The following is an 18,527-nucleotide window of genomic DNA, read 5'->3' as shown; positions in this document are numbered from 1 at the left end:
ACCCGTTCCTCGTCGAGGGCAGGTTAAGGGACAGGCAATAAATGCTGGCGCAGGTCCCAAACCAAACGGCCGGCCAACTGCCGATAGTGAAGAGTCACAGGGCGCGGGAAGAGGCCCTTCAGCCCATTGAGCCCACGCTGACCGTCGACGCCGAACTTAGATCTCCGTGTCTCTTCCGATTCCGAATCCCGTTGTTCTACCGACGCTTCAGCTCTCCCGGGGGGTGGGGGTCCCGAGCTCCGGAACTCCCTCCCTAAACCCTGAACCCTCTCTCCGTTAGCCCTCCCTCTCCCACCGATCCTCGAGGTCCCTGTTGGTGCTGAGAGTGGGACGGCTCGCCCCGGAGTGAGACTCGCTGGGGGTTGTTGTTGTTGTAGTAGACCCCCCGCCCCCTTCACCGATTGACCGATTTCTCCCCGCAGCCCTTCCGCCTGGCATGATGACGTCGCAGATCGGAGGCCAGGTTGACATCAGCTGTGGCGCTGGGGACCAGGAGGGGACGGAATGGAGGTTCAACAACAGGGTGCTGGGTGCCAGGCACCTCTCCGGCGTCAACGGCAGCCGGCTGACCCTGGAGGACGTCCGGGTGAAGGACACGGGCACCTACACCTGCCTCAGGAACGGCACCAAGGTCAAGGGCGTCCGGCTGCTCGTTGGAGGTAAAGGTCCCATCGCCCGCAACGGAGCGGACAGGCTTTGCGGCCGAGGTTGAGGACAATACCAGGATCGGGGGAGTGTCGCGGAGGAAGGGAGTCTGCAGAGACTAAGGGAGCTGAGGCTTTACTCTTTGGAGAGGAGGAGGATGAGAGGAGACATGATACAAAATATATAGAGGAATAGATAGAGTGGACAGCCAACGCCTCTTTCCCAGGGCACCAATGCTCAATACAAGAGGGCATGGCTTTAAAGTAATGGGTGGGAAGTTCAAGGGAGATATCAGAGAGAGGTTTTTTACCCAGAGAGTGGTTGGGGCATGGAATGCGCTGCCTGGGGCGGTGGTGGGGGCAGGTACATTGGTCAAGTTCAAGAGATTGCTAGATGAGCATATGGAGGAATTTAAAATAGAGGGATATGTGGGAGGAAGGGGTGAGATAGTCTTAGGTGAGGTTTAAAGGTCGGCACAACATTGTGGGCCGAAGGGCCTGTATTGTGCTATGAGAACATAGAACAGTACAGCACAGAACAGGCCCTTCGGCCCACAATGTTGTGCCGACATTTTATCCTGCTCTTAGATCTATCTAACCCTTCCCTCCCACATAGCCCTCCATTTCTCTATCATTCATGTATCTAAGAGTCTCTTAAATGTCCCGAATGTATCTGCCCCCACAACCTCTTCCGGCAGTGCGTTCCACACACCCACCACTCTCTGTGTAAAAAAACTTACCCCCTGACATCCCCCTTATACCTTCCTCCAATCACCTTAAAATTATGCCCCCTCGTGTTAGCCATTGTCGCCCTGGGAAAAGGTCTCTGACTGTCCACTCGATCTGTGCCTCTTGTACACCTCTATCAAGTCACCTCTCATCCTCCATCTCTCCAAAGAGGAAAGCCCCAGCTCATATCCGTAACTGTATCTGTAACTGTAACCATATCTGTAACTGGTCCATATCCTGCTATATCCTTTGACAGCCCTCTACGCTGTCCACAGTTCCACTAATCTTTGTGTTGTCTGTAAGCTTACTAACCCCCCCTCCCCACGTACATTTTCATCCAAGTCATTTCCATACATCACAAACAGCAGAGGTCCCAGTACGGATCCCTGCGGCACACCACTAGTCACAGACCTCCAGCCAGAATAAGTCCCATCCACCACTACCCTCTGTCTTCTACGGGCAAGCCAGTTCTGAATCCAAACGGCCAAGTCGCCGTAGATCCCATGCATTTTAATCTTCTGGATGAGCCTCCCGTGACCTTGTCAAACGCCTCACAACATCTACGGCTCTGCCTTCATCAATCACCCTCAGAAAACTCAGTCAACTTCGTAATACAAAAAGCACAAAGCCATGCTGACTCTCCCTAATTAGGCCAAGTTTCTCCAAATCCACGTAAATCCCATCCCTAAGAATCCTCTCCAATTATTTCCTTACCTATGACGTGAGGCTCACTGGCTCATAATCTCCTAAATTATCCCTATTTCCCTTCTTGAAACACAACATTGGCTACTCTCCAGTCCTCCGGGACCTTGCCTGAGGTTAGGGAGGATGCGAAGATCCTGGTCAAGGCCCTAGCGATCTCATCTCTTGCCTCTGTCAATAACCCGGGATATCTTTCATCTGGCCCTGGGGATTTATCCACCTTGATACCCTTCAAGAGATCCAACGTCCACCCCCTTCCAGAGCACCTTAGCATGCCCCAAGTTGTGTGTACTTCCAGCTGGGAGAGTTGGTGGGTTTGGAAGGTGCAGTTTACAGAGTCTTGAGAGAGGGTAAATGCACAGCTATACCTCTGTACTCGAGGAGGCAGGCAAGGTTGGTGCCATTCTATCAGCAGAAGGTAAAACATGGTCAGATCTCAAACAGCAAACAATTAAATTGTCCTCTTTAAATGTAGAGCCACCAAAGACACCGAACCTCTCTTGCCTGTTGAAGTCGTACCTGAGACCAATTACATGTCAGTGGCACTCCAGGGAGCTCAAGAGGTTGACCAAGTGCATTCTCTCCTACAGGACCAGGTACACCTTTTGGGGTGGTTGAAGGGGGTGTGGGGTGTGGGGGGGTGTCGGGGATCCAAGGCTGGGACGGAGACACTGAGACTGAGAGGGGAGAGGGGGATCTGGGACAGGTGACGGGAGGGGTGTGGGTGGGGTAAAGGGAGGGAGGATGTTTCTGTTCTACACCCCGCACCCCTCACTGTAACACCCCGCACACCCCTCACTGTAACACCGGCACACCCCTCACTGTAACACCGGCACACCCCGCACCCCTCACTGTAACACTGACACACCCCACACTGTAACACCGACACACCCCGCACCCCTCACTGTAACACCGACACACCCCTCACTGTAACACCGACACACCCCGCACCCCTCACTGTAACACCGACACACCCCTCACTGTAACACTGACACACCCCGCACCCCTCACTGTAACACCGACACGCCCCGCACCCTTCGCTGTAACACTGACACACCCCGCACCCCTCACTGTAACACCGACACACCCCTCACTGTAACACCGACACACCCCGCACCCCTCACTGTAACACCGACACACCCCTCACTGTAACACTGACACACCCCGCACCCCTCACTGTAACACTGACACACCCCTCACTGTAACATCAACACACCCCGCACCCCTCACTGTAACACTGACACACCCCTCACTGTAACATCAACACACCCCGCACCCCTCACTGTAACACTGACACACCCCGCACCCCTCACTGGTTACAGAGATGGGGAGGGGTGTTGGGGCCAGAGGGGGTCACAGATACGGGGAGGGGTGTAGGGGAGGGAGGGGGTCACAGATACGGGGAGGGGTGTAGGGACCCGAGGGGTTGAACGGTGTGGACCAGGGTGGGAGTGAGCTGTGTGCTTTGTCTGTCCGGTTGGTGTGGGTGCAGTGAGGGTGGGTGTGGGGGGTGGGGTGCGGTGATTGTCATGGGTGAGTGTTGGGACACAGAGGGGTGGGGGGTTGGTTGAGGGGTGCTGGGGACGGGTGGGGAGAGTGTGTGGGCAGGCAGTGCAGGGCGGGGTGGTGTTGGGAGGGGGAAGGGGAGGGGCAGGGTCCCAGTGTGGTTGTCACAGGGAGGAGGGGTGGGGGTGGGCAGTTGTCATTTGGGGGAGGGGGAGTTGTGGGTACCCAGGGCAGGGGCTCAATTGGGGTCAGTGGGAGGGTGTCATCTTGGAGATCTAGGGGTATCTGTGGTCACATGTCAGGGTTCAAGGGGTATCAGCCTGCAGGTCGCGTATCAGGGGTAACAGGGTTAAGTCTGTGGTTCAGAGAATATCTGAGGTCACAGGCTGGGGTTCAGGGGGTATCTGAGGTCATCCCACTGGGGGTTCAGGGGTTACCTGAGGTCACACGTTGGGGTTCAAGGTGTATCTGAGGTCAGCCAGGGTCCAGAGGGTATCTGAGGTCACAGGTGGGGGATCAGGGGATATCTGAGGTCACAGGTGGGGGTTCAGGCAGTATCTGAGGTCACAGGTTGGGGTTCAGGGGGTCTCTGAGGTCACAGGTGGATGTTCAGGGGGTCTCTGAGGTCACAGGTGGGGGTTCAGGGAGTCTCTGAGGTCACGGGTGGGGGTTCAGGGGGTCTCTGAGGTCACAGGTGGAGGTTCAGGGGGTCTCTGAGGTCACAGGTGGGGGTTCAGGGGGTCTCAGGTCACGGGTGGGGGTTCAGGGGGTCTCTGAGGTCACGGTCTGTGTTGCCCTTCCAGCCTCCAGCAGAACGTCACGCTGAAGCCGTGCAAGTTCTACACGAGCCGTCAGGTCTGCGTGTGCATGGTTCCCCACACCGAGGGCGAGTACGAACACTACTTCATCGCGCTGGCTGTTTCCAACGGCATCAGCTGCTCCCGCAGCAAGGAGAGGATGTTCACCTTCGACAGCCTGTGTGAGGATCTCTCCCTCACCCCTCCTCCCTCACCCCTCTCCCCTCCTCCCTAACCCCTCACCCCTCTCCCCTCCTCCCTAACCCCTCACCCCTCTCCCCTCCTCCCTAACCCCTCACCCCTCACCCCTCCTCCCTAACCCCTCACCCCTCTCCCCTCCTCCCTAACCCCTCACCCCTCACCCCTCCTCCCTAACCCCTCACCCCTCTCCCCTCCTCCCTAACCCCTCACCCCTCTCCCCTCACCCCTCTCCCCTCCTCCCTCTCCCCTTCCTCTCCCCTCCTCCCCCTCCCCTCCTCCCCTTCCCCTCCTCCCTCATCCCCCCCTCCCCCTCCCTCTCCCCTCCTCCCCCTCCCCTCCTCCCCTTCCCCTCCTCCCTCATCCCCCCCTCCCCTCCTCCCTCTCCCCCCTCCCTCTCCCCTCCTCCCTCTCCCCTCCTCCCTCACCCTTCACCCCTCTCCCCCTCTCCCTCACCCCTCCTCCCTAACCCCTCATCCCCCCTCCCTCATCCCCCCTCCCTCCCCTCCTCCCTCTCCCCTCCTCCCTCACCCCACCTCCCTCATCCCTCTGACCCCCCCAACTCCTCCCAACCACTCCTCTCCCCACTCTCCCCCTCCCTTCCCCTCCATCCCCCTCCCCCTCCCACTCTCCTCCCCCTCCCCCCTCTCCCTCCCCCTCCCTCTCCCCCCTCCCTCCCCCCTCCCTCCCCCTCCTTCTCCCTCTCCTCCCTCCCCCTCCCTCTCTCCCTCTCTCTGCTGCACCCACGAACCATCACCGCGACCCCACTCCGCCCGTCGACCCTCGGACTTTCCCGACCGCAGCCCGTGGTGATATCTGTGAACCTGTTCTGTCTCTCTCCCCCACCCCCCTCCCCCCCCTCCACCGCAGTGAGGTCGGACCCTCCAGAAATGGTCAGGGTGAGGCCTGTGCGTAAGGCCCCCCACAAGCTGAACGTGACCTGGGTCTACCCGCAAAGTTGGCAGCGGGGCTTCTACGCCCTCAAGTTCGAAGTCACCTACGGCGTCCAAGGGGAGCTGTTCTTCAAGTCGGTGAGAAACATAGAAACGTAGAAAACCTACAGCACAATACAGGCCCTTCGGCCCACAAAATTTCTACCTTAGAAATTACTAGGCTTACCCATGTACCTGTCCAAAAGTCTCTTAAAAGACCCTATCGTATCCGCCTCCACCACCGTTGCCGTCAGCCCATTCCCCGCACTCACCACTCTCTGAGTAAAAAACTTACCCCTGACATCCCCTCTGTACCTACTCCCCAGCACCTTAAACCTATGTCCTCTCGTGGCCACCATTTCAGCCCTGGGGGAAAGCCTCTGACTATCCACACGATCAATGCCTCTCATCACCTTATACACCTCTATCAGGTCCCCCCTCATCCTCTGTCGCTCCAAGGAGAAAAGGCCGAGTTCCCTCAACCTGCTTTCATAAGGCATGCTCCGCATTCCAGGCAGCATCCTTGTAAATCTCCTCTGTACCCTCTCTATGGCTTCCACATCCTTCCTGTAGTGAGGTGACCAGAACTGAGCACAGCACTCCAAGTGGGGTCTGACCAGGGTCCTATATAGCTGCAGCATTACCTCTCGGCTCCTAAATTCAATTCCACGATTGATGAGGGACAATACACCATCTGTCTGCTGCCCACTGCCCAGTGGCACTGTATTAACCAGGGGAACATGGCGGTCAAGGTCGTGTACAACCCCCCCCCCACCCACCTCCCCCATAGGCCAGCCATCCTGATCCATCTCCCCAACACTTGGCTGCTACCCAAGTTCAAGTGGATCGCCACGGGCGCACACACCCGGGGTATAAACGCCATGAGAATTCGCTTTCTGCAGTGGCAGCTCGATACATCACAAACTTAACATAAATTGTACATGTCCAGTTCTGGTGGCCTCATTATAGGAAGGATGTGGAGGCGTTGGAAAGGGTGCAGAGGAGATTTACCAGGATGCTGCCTGGTTTGGAGAGTATGCATTATGGGGAGAGACTGAGGGAGCTCGGGCTTTACTCTTTGGAGAGGAGGAGGATGAGAGGAGACATGATACAAAATATTAAGAGGAATAGATAGAGTAGACAGCCAGCGCCTCTTTCCCAGGGCACCAATGGTCAATACAAGAGGGCATGGCTTTAAAGTAATGGGTGGGAAGTTCAAGGGAGATATCAGAGGGAGGTTTTTTACCCAGAGAGTGGTTGGGGCACGGAATGCGCTGCCTGGGGTGGTGGTGGAGGCAGGTACATTGGTCAAATTCAAGAGATTGTTAGATAAGAATATGGAGGAATTTAAAATAGAGGGATATGTGTGAGGAAGGGGTTAGATGGTCTTAGGCGAGGTTGAAAGGTCAGCACAACACTGTGGGCCGAAGGGCCTGTATTGTGCTGTACTGTTCTATGTTCTATAATTTACGTGAAACAACTAACAAGAAGCTGCAGAGAGTAGTCCACTCTGCCCAATACATCACGGGCACATCCCTCCCCACCATCGGGAGTATCTACAGGAGGCGCTGCCTTAAGAAGGCAACGTCCATCGTCAACGATCCCCCCACCATCCGGGCCGTGCCGTCTTCTCCCAGCTCCCATCGGTCCCATAAAATCCGCCAGGGATTCCCCTCTATTTCCTGCAGATTTTTTTCCCGTAGAATATTTCGGAATTTTGCTTCTCCAATCCCGCAGGAAGTTTGGCAAATGTCTTTGGATTTGGGATATTGAGGGAGTCTATGAACGGGGTGTGTGTGGGGGGGGGGGGGGTCAGTGCGGACAAGTGGAGCTGAATTGGGAGTATAGTGGTTGTCGGGGCATGGAGGTGGGGAGCAAACCAGAGCCAACAGGTTCATATTTAACACAGGAACCGCGATCTGCGTCTCCCCGTTGCCGGTCACCTCAACTCCCCCTCCCGCGCCGTCACTGATACGTCAGTCCTCGGCCTCCTCCGCTGCCGGGACAATTCCAAGCGCGAACCGGAGGAACAGTGCCTCGTTTTCCGTCTTGGAACCTTGCAGCCTGACGGCAGGAACGTTGAATTCTCCCACTTTAAGTAATCCCCAGAACAACCCCCCCCCCACACCGTGCTCCTCCCCTTTCCCAGCCTTTCCCCCCTCTCTCTCCTTACCTTTGACGCATCCCCCCGGTGGATCTGCCCTTCACCATCTCTTACCTGCGTCTACCTATCACCCACCCTGCGCCCACCCCGCCTCCCCTCTTCTGTCCACCTATCACCGCCCTGCTTTTCCCTCCGATATGTCGGGCTTCCCCCTTTTCCCGATCCTCAGTCCTGAAGAAGGGTCCCCGACCCGAAACGTTGACCGCCTGCTTTTCTCCGCGGGTGCTGCCCGGCCCGCTGAGTCCCTCCAGCGTCAGAGTGTTTTTTCAGCCAGGTTCAGGAACAGCGACTTCCCTTCAACCACTCGGTTCTTGAACCCACCGGCACAACCCTAATCTCTGCCTCAGTACAGCAACACTGGGGGCAATTTGCACTACAGCTGACTTTTTTTTGTTCCAATTTTGTCGTATCATTTAGTATAATTTATGTTGTTAATTCATGTTTTTCTTGTGAATGCTGTTTATCTGATGCTCTGTGCCCGTGATGCGGCTGCAAGTAAGTTTTGCATTGCACCCGTCCACACATGGACTTGTGCAGATGACAATAAACTTGGCTGACTACCAACGTTAGTTGAGGGAAGTCCAGTCCGAGGCAGTGTCGGGGTTTCTCAGGTGGGTTCGAGACCCTGACGGCAGCGGGGAAGAAGCTTGTTGTTGAACTGTGAGGTGTGGGGTCTTCAGGCTCCTGGACCTCCTGCCCGACGGCAGCCTCGAGAAGAGGGATGGTGGGGAGTCCCCGGTGATGGGAGGTCGCCTTCCCGAGATGTCGCCCCTTTGTAGACGTTCCTCGGCGGTGGGGGGAGCTGTAACCCACGGTGGAACTGGCTGAGTCCCGCTGCTCTTGCGTTGGGAGTTCATGATACAACCAGTCAGAATCTACGTCTGTAGAAGTTTGTCAGTCTTCGATGCTGAATCTCCTTAAATTTCAGCCACTTCCTCTGGCAGCTCGTTCCATATACGGACCACCCTCTGGGTGAAGAAGTTGCCCCTCAGGTTCCTATTAAATCTCTCCCCTCTCACCTTAAACCTGTGCCCTCTAGTTCTTGATTCCCCAACCCTGGGGGAAAAGTCTGTGTGCATTCACCCTATCGATGCCCCTCATGGTTTTATACACCTCCAGAAAGTCACCCCTCATTCTCCAATGCTCCAAAGAATAAAGTCCAAACCTGTTCAACCTTTCTCTATAATTCAGGCCCTCCAGTCCCGGTGACATCTGTAACAGGAATAAACCAATTACCAAAACAACCCCTTCACCCTAAACCTGTCGGTGTAGACACCTCTGCTGCAGAGAAATATCTCCCCTAGCTCTGCCCCTCATAATGTTGGACAAACTTGGGTTGCTTTCTCTGGACCGGCGGAGGGGAGACCTGATAGAGGTTTATAAGATTATGAGAGGCACAGATAGAGTAGACAGCCGGTGTCTTTACCCCATGGTCAAAATATCTAATACCAGGGGGCATTCATTTAAGGTGAGAGGGGGAAAGTTTACAGGGGATGTGCGGGGCAAGTTTTCTTACACAGAGAGCGGTGGGTGCCTGGAATGTGCTGCCAGGGGTGGGGGTGGAGGCAGGTACGATAGAGGGGTCTTAGGTAGGCCCATGGATGTGCAGGGAATGGAGGGGGATAGACCACGTGCAGGCAGAAGAAATGTAGTTTAATTAGGCGTGGTGGTCGGCACAGACATCGTGGGCCGAAGGGCCTGCTCCTGTGCTGGACTGTTCTGTGTTCTCCTCTCCCTCTCTCCCTCCCTCTCTGCCTCTCCCCCTCTGTCTCTCCCGTCACCTCTCCCCAACCTCCTGTCCACGCTCCAGGACAAGGACTGGCTCTGACTCCTCGCTCTGGACTGACGGGGGTGGGCATGAGGACACCGAGCGCCGTCGGGGGTGGGGGCGGTGACCCGAGGTGGGAGGGGGTGAGTTACTGAGCCCTCCCTCTGTCTTCCCCCAGGTTGTCGTTAAGGACACGGCCTTCCTGATCGCCGACGCCCTGCCCGACAAGAACTACACGGTGCTGGTCCGTGCACAGGAAGAGTTCAGCCACGGCTCCTGGAGTGAGTGGAGCCCGGAGGCATTCGGCGTTCCCTGGGCAGGTACGGGAGGCCAGGAGCCCCCCCACTCCCTCCGTCCCCCATCCCTCCAACTCCCTCCCCTCCCCCTGCTCCTTCCCCCTCCCCCCCACACCCTCCCCACTCCCTACCCCTCTCCCCTCACCCTCGCCCCACCGTCTCTGCCTCCTCTCTCCCTCGCCAGATCTCCCTCCTCCCACACCTCTCCCTCCCACTGTCCACACTCACCCCTTCCACCCACTCTCCCCTCCCTCTCTCCCTCCTTCCTCACCTTCCCCCCACCCTCTCCTCACTCTCCCTCCCATATTTTGCTCACCCCCCTCGTCCCTCCCTTCCTCTCTCCCTCTCTCCCTCTCTCCCCCTCCCCTCTCCTTCTCCCCTCCCCCTCTCCCCTCCCCCTCCCCTCCCCCTCCCCTCCCCCTCCCTCTCTCCCTCCCCCCTCCCTCCCCTCCCTCTCTCCCCCTCCCTCTCTCCCTCCCCTCTCCCCCCTCCCCCTCCCCCTCCCCTCCCCCTCCCTCCCTCCCCCTCCCTCTCTCCCTCCCCTCGGCCCCTCCCCCTCCCCCTCTCCCCTCCCCTTCCCCTCCCCCCTCTCCCTCTCCCCCTCCCCCCTCCCCTTCCCCTCTCCCCCTCTCCCCCTCCCCCTCCCTCTCTCTCTCCCCCTCCCTCTCTCCCCCTCCCCTCCCCCTCCCCCCCTCCCCTCGGCCCCTCCCCCTCCCCTCTCCCCCTCTCCCCCTCCCCCTCTCCCTCTCCCCTCCCCCCTCTCCCCCTCCCCCTCTCCCCTCCCCCCCTCTCCCCTCCCCCTCCCCCTCTCCCTCTCCCCTCCCCCCTCTCCCCCTCCCCCTCTCCCCTCCCCCTCCCCTCTCCCCCTCTCCCCCTCCCCCTCCCCCTTTCCCCTCCCCCTCCCCTCTCCCCCTCCCCCTCCCCTCTCCCTCTCCCCCTCCCCCTCCCTCTCTCTCTCTCCCTCACCTTCCCCCCCTCGTTCTCACTTACCCTCTCTCCTCCCCTCTCCCTCCCATATTTTGCTCTCCCCCCTCGTCCCTCCCTTTCCCTCCCCCCTTCCCTCCATCTCTCTCTCTTCCCCCCCCTCCCTCCCCCCTCTCCCCCTCTCCCTCCCCCCCTCCCTCTCTCCCTCTCCCTACCTCTCCCCTCCCTGCTCACTTCCAAACCCAACGAGTGCCAGTCAGCTGGGAACGAGGAGGAGGGAGGAATGGCTGAGGGAAGGAGAGGTACCCGGTGTTGGGACAGGTAGGAACGTTGTGTTGGCGGAGGGTTTGGGGGGCAGGAATGGGAGGGGAAGGAGGGGGAGAGAGACGGAGGGAAGGGAGGGGAGAGAGTAAGGGAGGGGGAGGGATTGAGGGGTCAATAATTTGGGTCAGGGAGCGGCGGCGGGGGTGGGGGGGAGATAACGAGGGTCAGCAGACAGAAGAGGAAGGAATTTGGAAAATGGGTTCTGATCTGCGACTTGTTCGCCACAGATCCTCGGAGGAACATGGTGCCGCAGGAGGACGTTGAGGTAAGGCCAACGGACAGCCCTCGCCCGCCGGCGGCCATTTTGATTGTGTGGGTCACGTGGTTCCCGGCGCCCGGCGATCCGAAGGCACGTCTCCGCTTGGGAGAGGCCGGGCTGTGAAGGGGTCGAGTGTCCGCAATGTTGGAGAATTATCTTTGTGACCCCTCCCAGTCTCTGTGACCCCCATCTCCGGCCGCTACGCCCCTCCCCATCTGTGAGCCCCTCCGGCCCCGTCACCCCTCCCCGTCTCTGTGACCCCCTCCGGCCCCTACACCCCTCCCGATCTCTGTGACCCCCCCATCCCCTACACCCCTCCCCGTCTCTGTAATTCCCCCCCCTCTGGCCCCTACACCCCTCCCCGTCTCTGTGACCCTCAGGGTCAGAGATTGTCTGGGGACCCTCCCGCGAAGCCCCGGGGTGTTCGATTGGTTTATCAGCTGGGTGCTGATATCATGGAATGTGCCAGCATTTATTGACCATCCCCAGTTACCCTCAGCTAAGAACTCAACCACCTCACTTGAGTCCTGAGTCACATGTAGAGGCAGGGCTTATCACCTGGTTTCTGTTCCGGATTCCGTCGCTCGGCCAGATCTCTCTCTGCCAGCCCAGCGGGTAGAACCGCTGCCTCACAGCTCCAGAGACCCGGGTACGATCCCAACCTCCAGCGCTGTCTGTGTGGAGTTTGCACGCTCTCCCTGTGACCGCGTGGGTTACCCCCGGGTGCTCCGGTTCCCTCCCACGTCCCAGCGACGTGCGGGGTCGGTGGGTTAATCGGCCGCTGTAAATCGCCCCACTGGCGTGTGGGTGAGGGGTAGAATGCAGGAGGTGGGGGGAAGGTTACAGGGGGATGGGGACTGAGGGCAGACTCTCACTCGATGGGCTGATCGGCCTCGATCTGTGCGATTCCTGAGCTCGCCTCTCCCGCTGGTTACGGGAAGGACGGCGCCTCCTGTCAGTATTCATCGCGAGGTCCTTCTAACAGCTCCCATCCCGATGCAGGGGTACCCGTCCACGGATATCGAGTGCGAGGCATGTTCCCTCGAGGAGAAGACACCTCAAGGTGGGTGCCAACTGAGTGTGTGTGTGTGTGTTCAGATTCAAGTGTGTTTTTGTGTTACTGGTCTTTTTGGGATGAGGTGTCTGTTTCGGGTTCGGCCTTTATTTAGGGTCCTGAGTCCTTTGGGTTGGGAGCCTTTTAGGCTTCAGAGTTACGGTCAAATGTCTTTCACAGTTAATCTTCTTCTTAAGTTCAGGAATCTGGGGTTCGGGGTCTCTTGAGGGTCGGGGGTGGTGAGTGCTTGTGGGGGCTGAGGGCCACAAGGGTGCTGTCAGGCAGGGGCAGGGGCAGGGGTGGGGGGGGGGACGGTCTGAGGGGTTAGGGTTCAGGTTTAGGTTTGGGGTCACATTTCTAGGGTTAGGGTGAGGCAGACGGGGAGCGAGCTTCAGGACAGCTGGCGCCTGATACCACCCTGCTTCCTGTTTCCATTGAAGAGTCCCATCATCCGGAGCGGAACGTCTTCCCGGATTACGTGCTGTGTCTTGTGGTAACGTGTTTGGCTGGCGTGACCATCCTCTTCGTCATCATGCTGGTCAGGTGCGTGGGGGAAACGGCAGGTTCACACCGCGGGCTCTTCCTGTGCAGTGGGAGTCAATTGGAAGGGATGGGGGTCCCATTGGGAGTGCGGACGCTGAGACTGAACGGGAAGGGGTGGGGTCCGTTGGGAGTGTGGGACCTCCCTGGAGTTGGGAAAGATCTCAGGAAAATAGTTCTTCCCTCGAACTCCACCTCAAGTGAACACAGGACTCTGGGAGTTGGTACTTTTGGAGAATCCCAACACAGTGTGTTCCTCAGTGACTGAGATGTTCCATAAATTATGGAAAAGTTGCCCGGCCTATTTCGTCACTGGGAATATCGTGGGAACATCCTGAACTCTCTCCTCCACATGGACCCATGTAGCTTCGGAATAGCCTTCTAGGGTGGTAGAGACGGTGGATTGTGCTGGGGGGGGGGGGGCTGGGGGCAGGTTTGGAGGGGGTGGGGTCAGGCGCTAATTGACCTCCATCCTTCCTCTGGGATCTTTCTCTGCCAGGTCCCTCACACCAGCCCCCATCACGCCATGGCTGGACTACACTGGGAGCACCCCGTGACTCCGAGATGAGGGAATGGCCTCTGTTGGAGGGCAGCAAAGACCCCCCGCAGCGACACCCGAGGGTTAAATGCATGGAAAGATCCCACACAAACCTGCCTGGAATTTGGAAGGTCAATGGGAGGTTGAATCAGATTCTCTGAGGAACCCCCCCGCCCACCCCCCGATGGGGAGGCAATATTCCTATTGGACTGGGAACCTTGGAGGACGGTGGGGGTGGGGAGTATCAAAAGATTCCAGCACGGATTTCCAGAGGGCGCGGGGGATCTTCCGTGATTGGCGGTCAACGCCGAGTCAGAAACAGGGATCATGGGAGACTTGCGTTGGCCGCCATCCCATTGGATGGCGTATCAACATGGACGGGCCGAGTGGTTGTCTCTCACTCCACGCACCCCCCATCCCCCAACCAACACCCTCCCCACGCCCCCCCCCCGCCCCATCCCACCCACTTCCGAAAATAACCGCTCCACCTTGTCGTCCAAAGATACAGGAAGAAATGGCGGACCCAAGTCAAGGGGAAAGGCCAAGAAGAGGCCCAACCAGAAAGCCTGGGCATCAGCTTGATCAGGAGGCCTCAGGCGCAGCAGGATCCCAAGGACCGTGAGGCCTCGGCCGAGACTCCGTTCCAAGGAGAGCCCGGCGCCCTGCCCTCGGAGGAGGAGGGGGACGATCACTCCCAAGAGGAGGCCTCTCAGTTTGACGTCACCAACCCTGGTTATTATTACATCCCCCAGTGAACTGTAATGGGATCTCACTTGGGAATTGGGACCTGGGTGTCCCAAGAGACGGCAAGGCCTCTCCCGTTGGACTGGGTGGCGGGGAAGAGGCTGGACTTGGCCGGGGGGGGTGGGTTTTTCTCGGATCCGCGGAGCCTATCGAAGCGGAGAGGCCTCCCTCCTCGAGCCCCACTCTCTGTGTGGCTTGCTTGTCTCGCTCCTTGTGGCCTTTCTCGGGACTCAGCCCCTCCCCGCCCCTCCCCCCCCCACCCTCCTCCCCTCTCGGCTGGGGGCGGCTGCCGGCGGCCATCTTGTAAGGTCCCAGGGCGCTGGATGGGCGCTCCCTCGCCGTGGGGCGGGACGGACGCACGACGGGGCCGGACCCAAACCCAGGGCAGCATCTTCCTGTCAGCGGTGGCGACGAGGACCGTATCCCGGGGCGGAGGAGGGGGGATAGCCAGGAAACCATGCCGACCTGGCAACCGGATGACCTTCACGATGGACGCCACATCTCAAAACGGAAGATGGCGACCGGTGGACTTTCTGGAACTCTCTTTCTCTGTCGATCTACAGGCCCGCTCCCCATTACCCCGGTAACCGGAGGCTTGGGAGCTGTTGTTACGGGATGCCTCCTCTTCCGGGGACGGCGGCCAGTTGTCCCGTTTTGGTTGGCGGAGGAGCCTGGGCCCTGACCATTCGGCCCTGAGGCCACTCGGCCCCTCAGTCTTGCTCCTAGATTCAATAAAATGGCTGACCTCTGATTTTCAACTTCCTCTGCCCTCATAATCATTCCCAAATCCATACAAAAATCTGTCCAGGGATTAAATTGAGGAACTTTGACCAGCTTATTGTTGAAATCCGCGGAGTTTGTCTTGGTTATAGAGTGATTGAGAAACGAGGGCTAGTTGATTGTAATTTTAGTTACAGTTAAATAACAATTAAGTACGATATTTTTGGACAATCCAAAGTAAAATCTCTGGAAATAAAGTGTGAAATTCTCAGTTTGTCTGTCTCTACAACCTCTAACAATCCTTTGGATCTGAGATTTGTACCAATATTCGACTAATTAGTTCAGTTACAGATGTGGGCAGAGAGGTGGCAGATGGAGTTTAATCCGGGCAAGTGTGAGGTGATGCACTTCGGGAGGTCACGGGAAAGGAGAAAGTACACAGTTAATGGTAGACCCCTTAATAGCATTGAGGTACAGAGGGATCTTGGGGTGCAGGTCCATAGTTCACTGAAAGTGGCTACCCAAGTGTACGGCACACTTGCCTTCATCGTTCAGGACGTCGAGTATAAGAGTCAGGAGGTCACGTTGCAGCTGTATAAAACTTCAGTCAGACCGCACTCGGAGTAGTGTCTGCAGTTCTGTTCGCCCCGTTACAGGAAGGATGTGGAGGCTTTGGAGAGGGTGCAGAAGAGGTTCACCAGGACTAGAGGGCACGAGCTACGAGGAGAGGTCGGACAAACTCGGGTTGTTTTCTCTGGAGCGGCGGAGGCTGAGGGGAGACCTGATGGAGGTTTATAAAATTACGAGGGGCACAGATGGGGTAGACTGTCAGAATCTGCTCCCCAGGGTAGAAATGTCAAACACCAGGGGACCTGCTTTTAAGGTTAGAGGAGGGGAGAAGTTTCAAGGCGACGTGAGGGGCAAGTATTTTAACGCAGAGAGTGGTGGATGCCTGGAATGGGTTGCTGGGGGTAGTAGTGGAAGCAGGCAGTTTGGTGGAGTTTAAGAGGCTTTTGGATAGACATGAATAGGAAGGGAAGGGAGGAATATGGATGGTACACGAGAGGAGGACATTTAGTACAAATCGGCATCGAGATTGGCACAACATCAATGGGCTAAATGGCCTGTCCAGTGTTGTACTGTTCTGTGTTCTAACTATATCTATATAACTGCAAACATTGAGGAAGCAATCACTGTCTTAACTGTTTCCGAACCACTTATGTCCAGTGGCTCCCCACCGCGTTCAAACGGCTCGTTTCTCGTACCAGGGATGTGTTGGTTTAAACAGCCACGTCTTTCCGACTTGCGAATCAACTGCCTCTCGTAAACAGCAGTCAGAAATAGTTTGATCCTTGGTGAAGTTAATGTTTCCTGTGAGAAACAAGGGACTGCAGATGCCGGAACCGAGCTGAGAAACACCATGACGCTGGAGGAACTCGGCGGGCCAGGCAGCGGCCGCGGAGAAAAGCAGGCGGTCAACGTTTTGGGTCGGGGACCCTTCTTCAGGACTGAGGATAGGGACAAGGGGGAAGCCCGATATATAGGAGGGAAAAGCAGAGCAGGGATAGGTGGGCAGAAGAGGGGAGGCGGGGTGGGCGCAGGGTGGGCGATAGGTAGACGCAGGGAGTTAGTGATGGGCAGGTGCCGGTGGGGGGGGGGGGTGTTGTGGGGAAGGGGGGGGTGGGGATTACCTGAAGTGGGAGAATTCAACGTTCATGCCGTCAGGCTGCAAGGTCCCAAGACGGAAAACGGGGCGCTGTTCCTCCGGTTCGCGCTTGGAATTCTCCCGGCAGCGGAGGAGGCCGAGGACTGACGTATCAGCGACGGCGCGGGGAGGTGGGGGGGGTGGGGGGGGGGGAGTTGAAGTGACCGTCAACGGGGAGACGCAGATCGCGGTTCCTGCGTTAAATATTAAGATCTTTAGTCACACGTACGTCGAAACACACAGCGAAACGCGTCGTTTTTGCGTCGCGTGTTCAGGGGGCAGCCCGCAAGTGTCGCCACGCTTCCGGCGCCAACGTAGCACGCCCGCAGCTTCCTTCCTTTTCCAATCTATTTTTTTTCAAATTTCAAATTAATTTGAAACAAAAGCAAACCAAGAACTTCAAAAACAAAAGCTGGACTGTTATTTCTTCGGTTAAAAAAAAACCCCTTTATTATGTCGTTAGCTCTGCTCCTCTATATTCAAATAAAAGGTTATTGAAGATCCGAAAAGGGTCCGCTTACATCGTATGGAAATGCTGAATAAATGGACTCCAAATTTCCGCGAAGGATCAACAGGGCCTCTCTTAATTTTTCCTAAGTTTAAACGCTGTCGTTTGAGAAAACCATTGAAATGTGGTAGGGGGTATAGGGTCCTCGAATTTCAATAGAATGGACCTCTTGGCCATTAATGTAAGAAAAGCAATCATACGACAAGCAGAAGCGGGTAAGTGGCCAGAATCCATCACTGGTAACCCGAAAATTGCAGTAACGGGATGTGGTTGTAAATCAATATTCAACACATATTAAAAATGTCTTTCCAATATTTTTCCAAAGCTGGGCAGGACCAAAACATGTGTGTCAGGGAAGCCACCTCCGAATTACATCCGTCACACATGGGATTTATATGGTGATATTTATATGGGCTGACTTGTCTTTAACTGGACATATGGGTCCAAAGAGTGTCTAACACACATTGAAGACGTATTTAACGAACTGGAGAAGTTTCTTCCATGTGTCTACAGGTAAAAGTATCTGGAGTTCTCTTTCCTGTTCATTCTTAATTTTATCAAGCGTCTCTAGACGTATTTTCATAATCAGATCTAAAACTATTGGTATCAAGCCCTTCTGACAAGGATTAAAACCTAAAAAATGTTTCCGTAATTTCAGTTTTATGCGGTATCGGAAAAGTAGGTAAAGTAACGTTTAAAAAAATTTCTAATCTGTAAATATCGAAAAAAAACTGCGATCTAGGCAAATAGTATTTATTGCAAACTGTTTATAGAACCATAGAAAACTACAGCACAGAAAACAGGCCACTTGGCCCTTCTAGTCTGTGCCGAAACATTATTCTGCTAGCCCCATTGACCTGCCCCCAGCCCATACCCCTCCAGACCTCTGCCGTCCGTGTATCTATCCAACTTAAATCTTAAAAGTTAAGAGTGAGCCCGCATTTACCACCTCAGACGGCAGCCCGTTCCACACTCCCACCACTCTCTGAGTGAAGAAGTTCCCCCTAAACCTTTCCCCCTTTCACCCTAAAGCCACGTCCTCTCGTACTTATATAGAACCATAGAAAGCGTGTTTATTCCCTTCATTTTCCAGAAAGAAAAAGCTAAATCGGTTCTGGACGGTTGAAAGAAAAAATTGGATTGGATAGGACTTGATAAAATGAATTTATTCAATCCAAAAAATTTACGAAACTGAAACCATATCCGTATTGTATGTTTAATTATTGGGTTAGTCATTGGTTTACTCAATTTAGTAAGTGCAAAAGGGAACGAGGCTCCTAAAATAGAAGCTAATGAAAATCCTTGTACAGACTCATACTCAAGGCACTTCCTGGCAGCAGCATCCCAGGCACTTAGCTTCAGAGGGCACAACACTCACAAGAAAAACATACATTAAACAAAGTCCATTGTAGTGCAAAGTGGTCCCAGTGTTGCTGTCCTGAGGTGGTGATTAGGGTTGTGCCGGTCGGTTCAAG

At 56.1% G+C, this 18,527-nt stretch overlaps 1 protein-coding gene across 1 annotated transcript; it reads left to right on the top strand.

Moving 5' to 3' along the window:
- Positions 1 to 223: 223 nt before the first annotated feature.
- Positions 224 to 15,094, top strand: LOC127587506 (interleukin-6 receptor subunit alpha-like). Its single transcript, XM_052045893.1, has 9 exons — positions 224 to 659; positions 2,551 to 2,671; positions 4,385 to 4,560; positions 5,447 to 5,607; positions 9,619 to 9,760; positions 11,212 to 11,249; positions 12,246 to 12,306; positions 12,738 to 12,840; positions 13,878 to 15,094. Exons 1-9 carry the CDS (start codon positions 437 to 439, stop codon positions 14,128 to 14,130), a joined length of 1,278 nt encoding a protein of 425 aa, XP_051901853.1. The 5' UTR covers positions 224 to 436; the 3' UTR covers positions 14,131 to 15,094.
- Positions 15,095 to 18,527: the final 3,433 nt, after the last annotated feature.

The sequence above is a fragment of the Pristis pectinata genome, chromosome 40, assembly GCF_009764475.1.
Source record: "Pristis pectinata isolate sPriPec2 chromosome 40, sPriPec2.1.pri, whole genome shotgun sequence".
Lineage (NCBI taxonomy): Eukaryota > Metazoa > Chordata > Chondrichthyes > Rhinopristiformes > Pristidae > Pristis > Pristis pectinata.
The sequence above is the reverse complement of the archived record's forward strand: the minus strand, read 5'-3'. Positions and strand labels throughout refer to the sequence as shown.

Coding starts and splice junctions, on each gene's coding strand:
- LOC127587506 (XM_052045893.1), top strand. CDS start 437: ATGATGACGTCGCAGATCGGAGGCCAGGTTGACATCAGCTGTGGCGCT. Junction 2,672..4,384: donor ATTCTCTCCTACAGGACCAG/GTACACCTTTTG, acceptor TTGCCCTTCCAG/CCTCCAGCAGAACGTCACGC. Junction 11,250..12,245: donor TGCCGCAGGAGGACGTTGAG/GTAAGGCCAACG, acceptor ATCCCGATGCAG/GGGTACCCGTCCACGGATAT.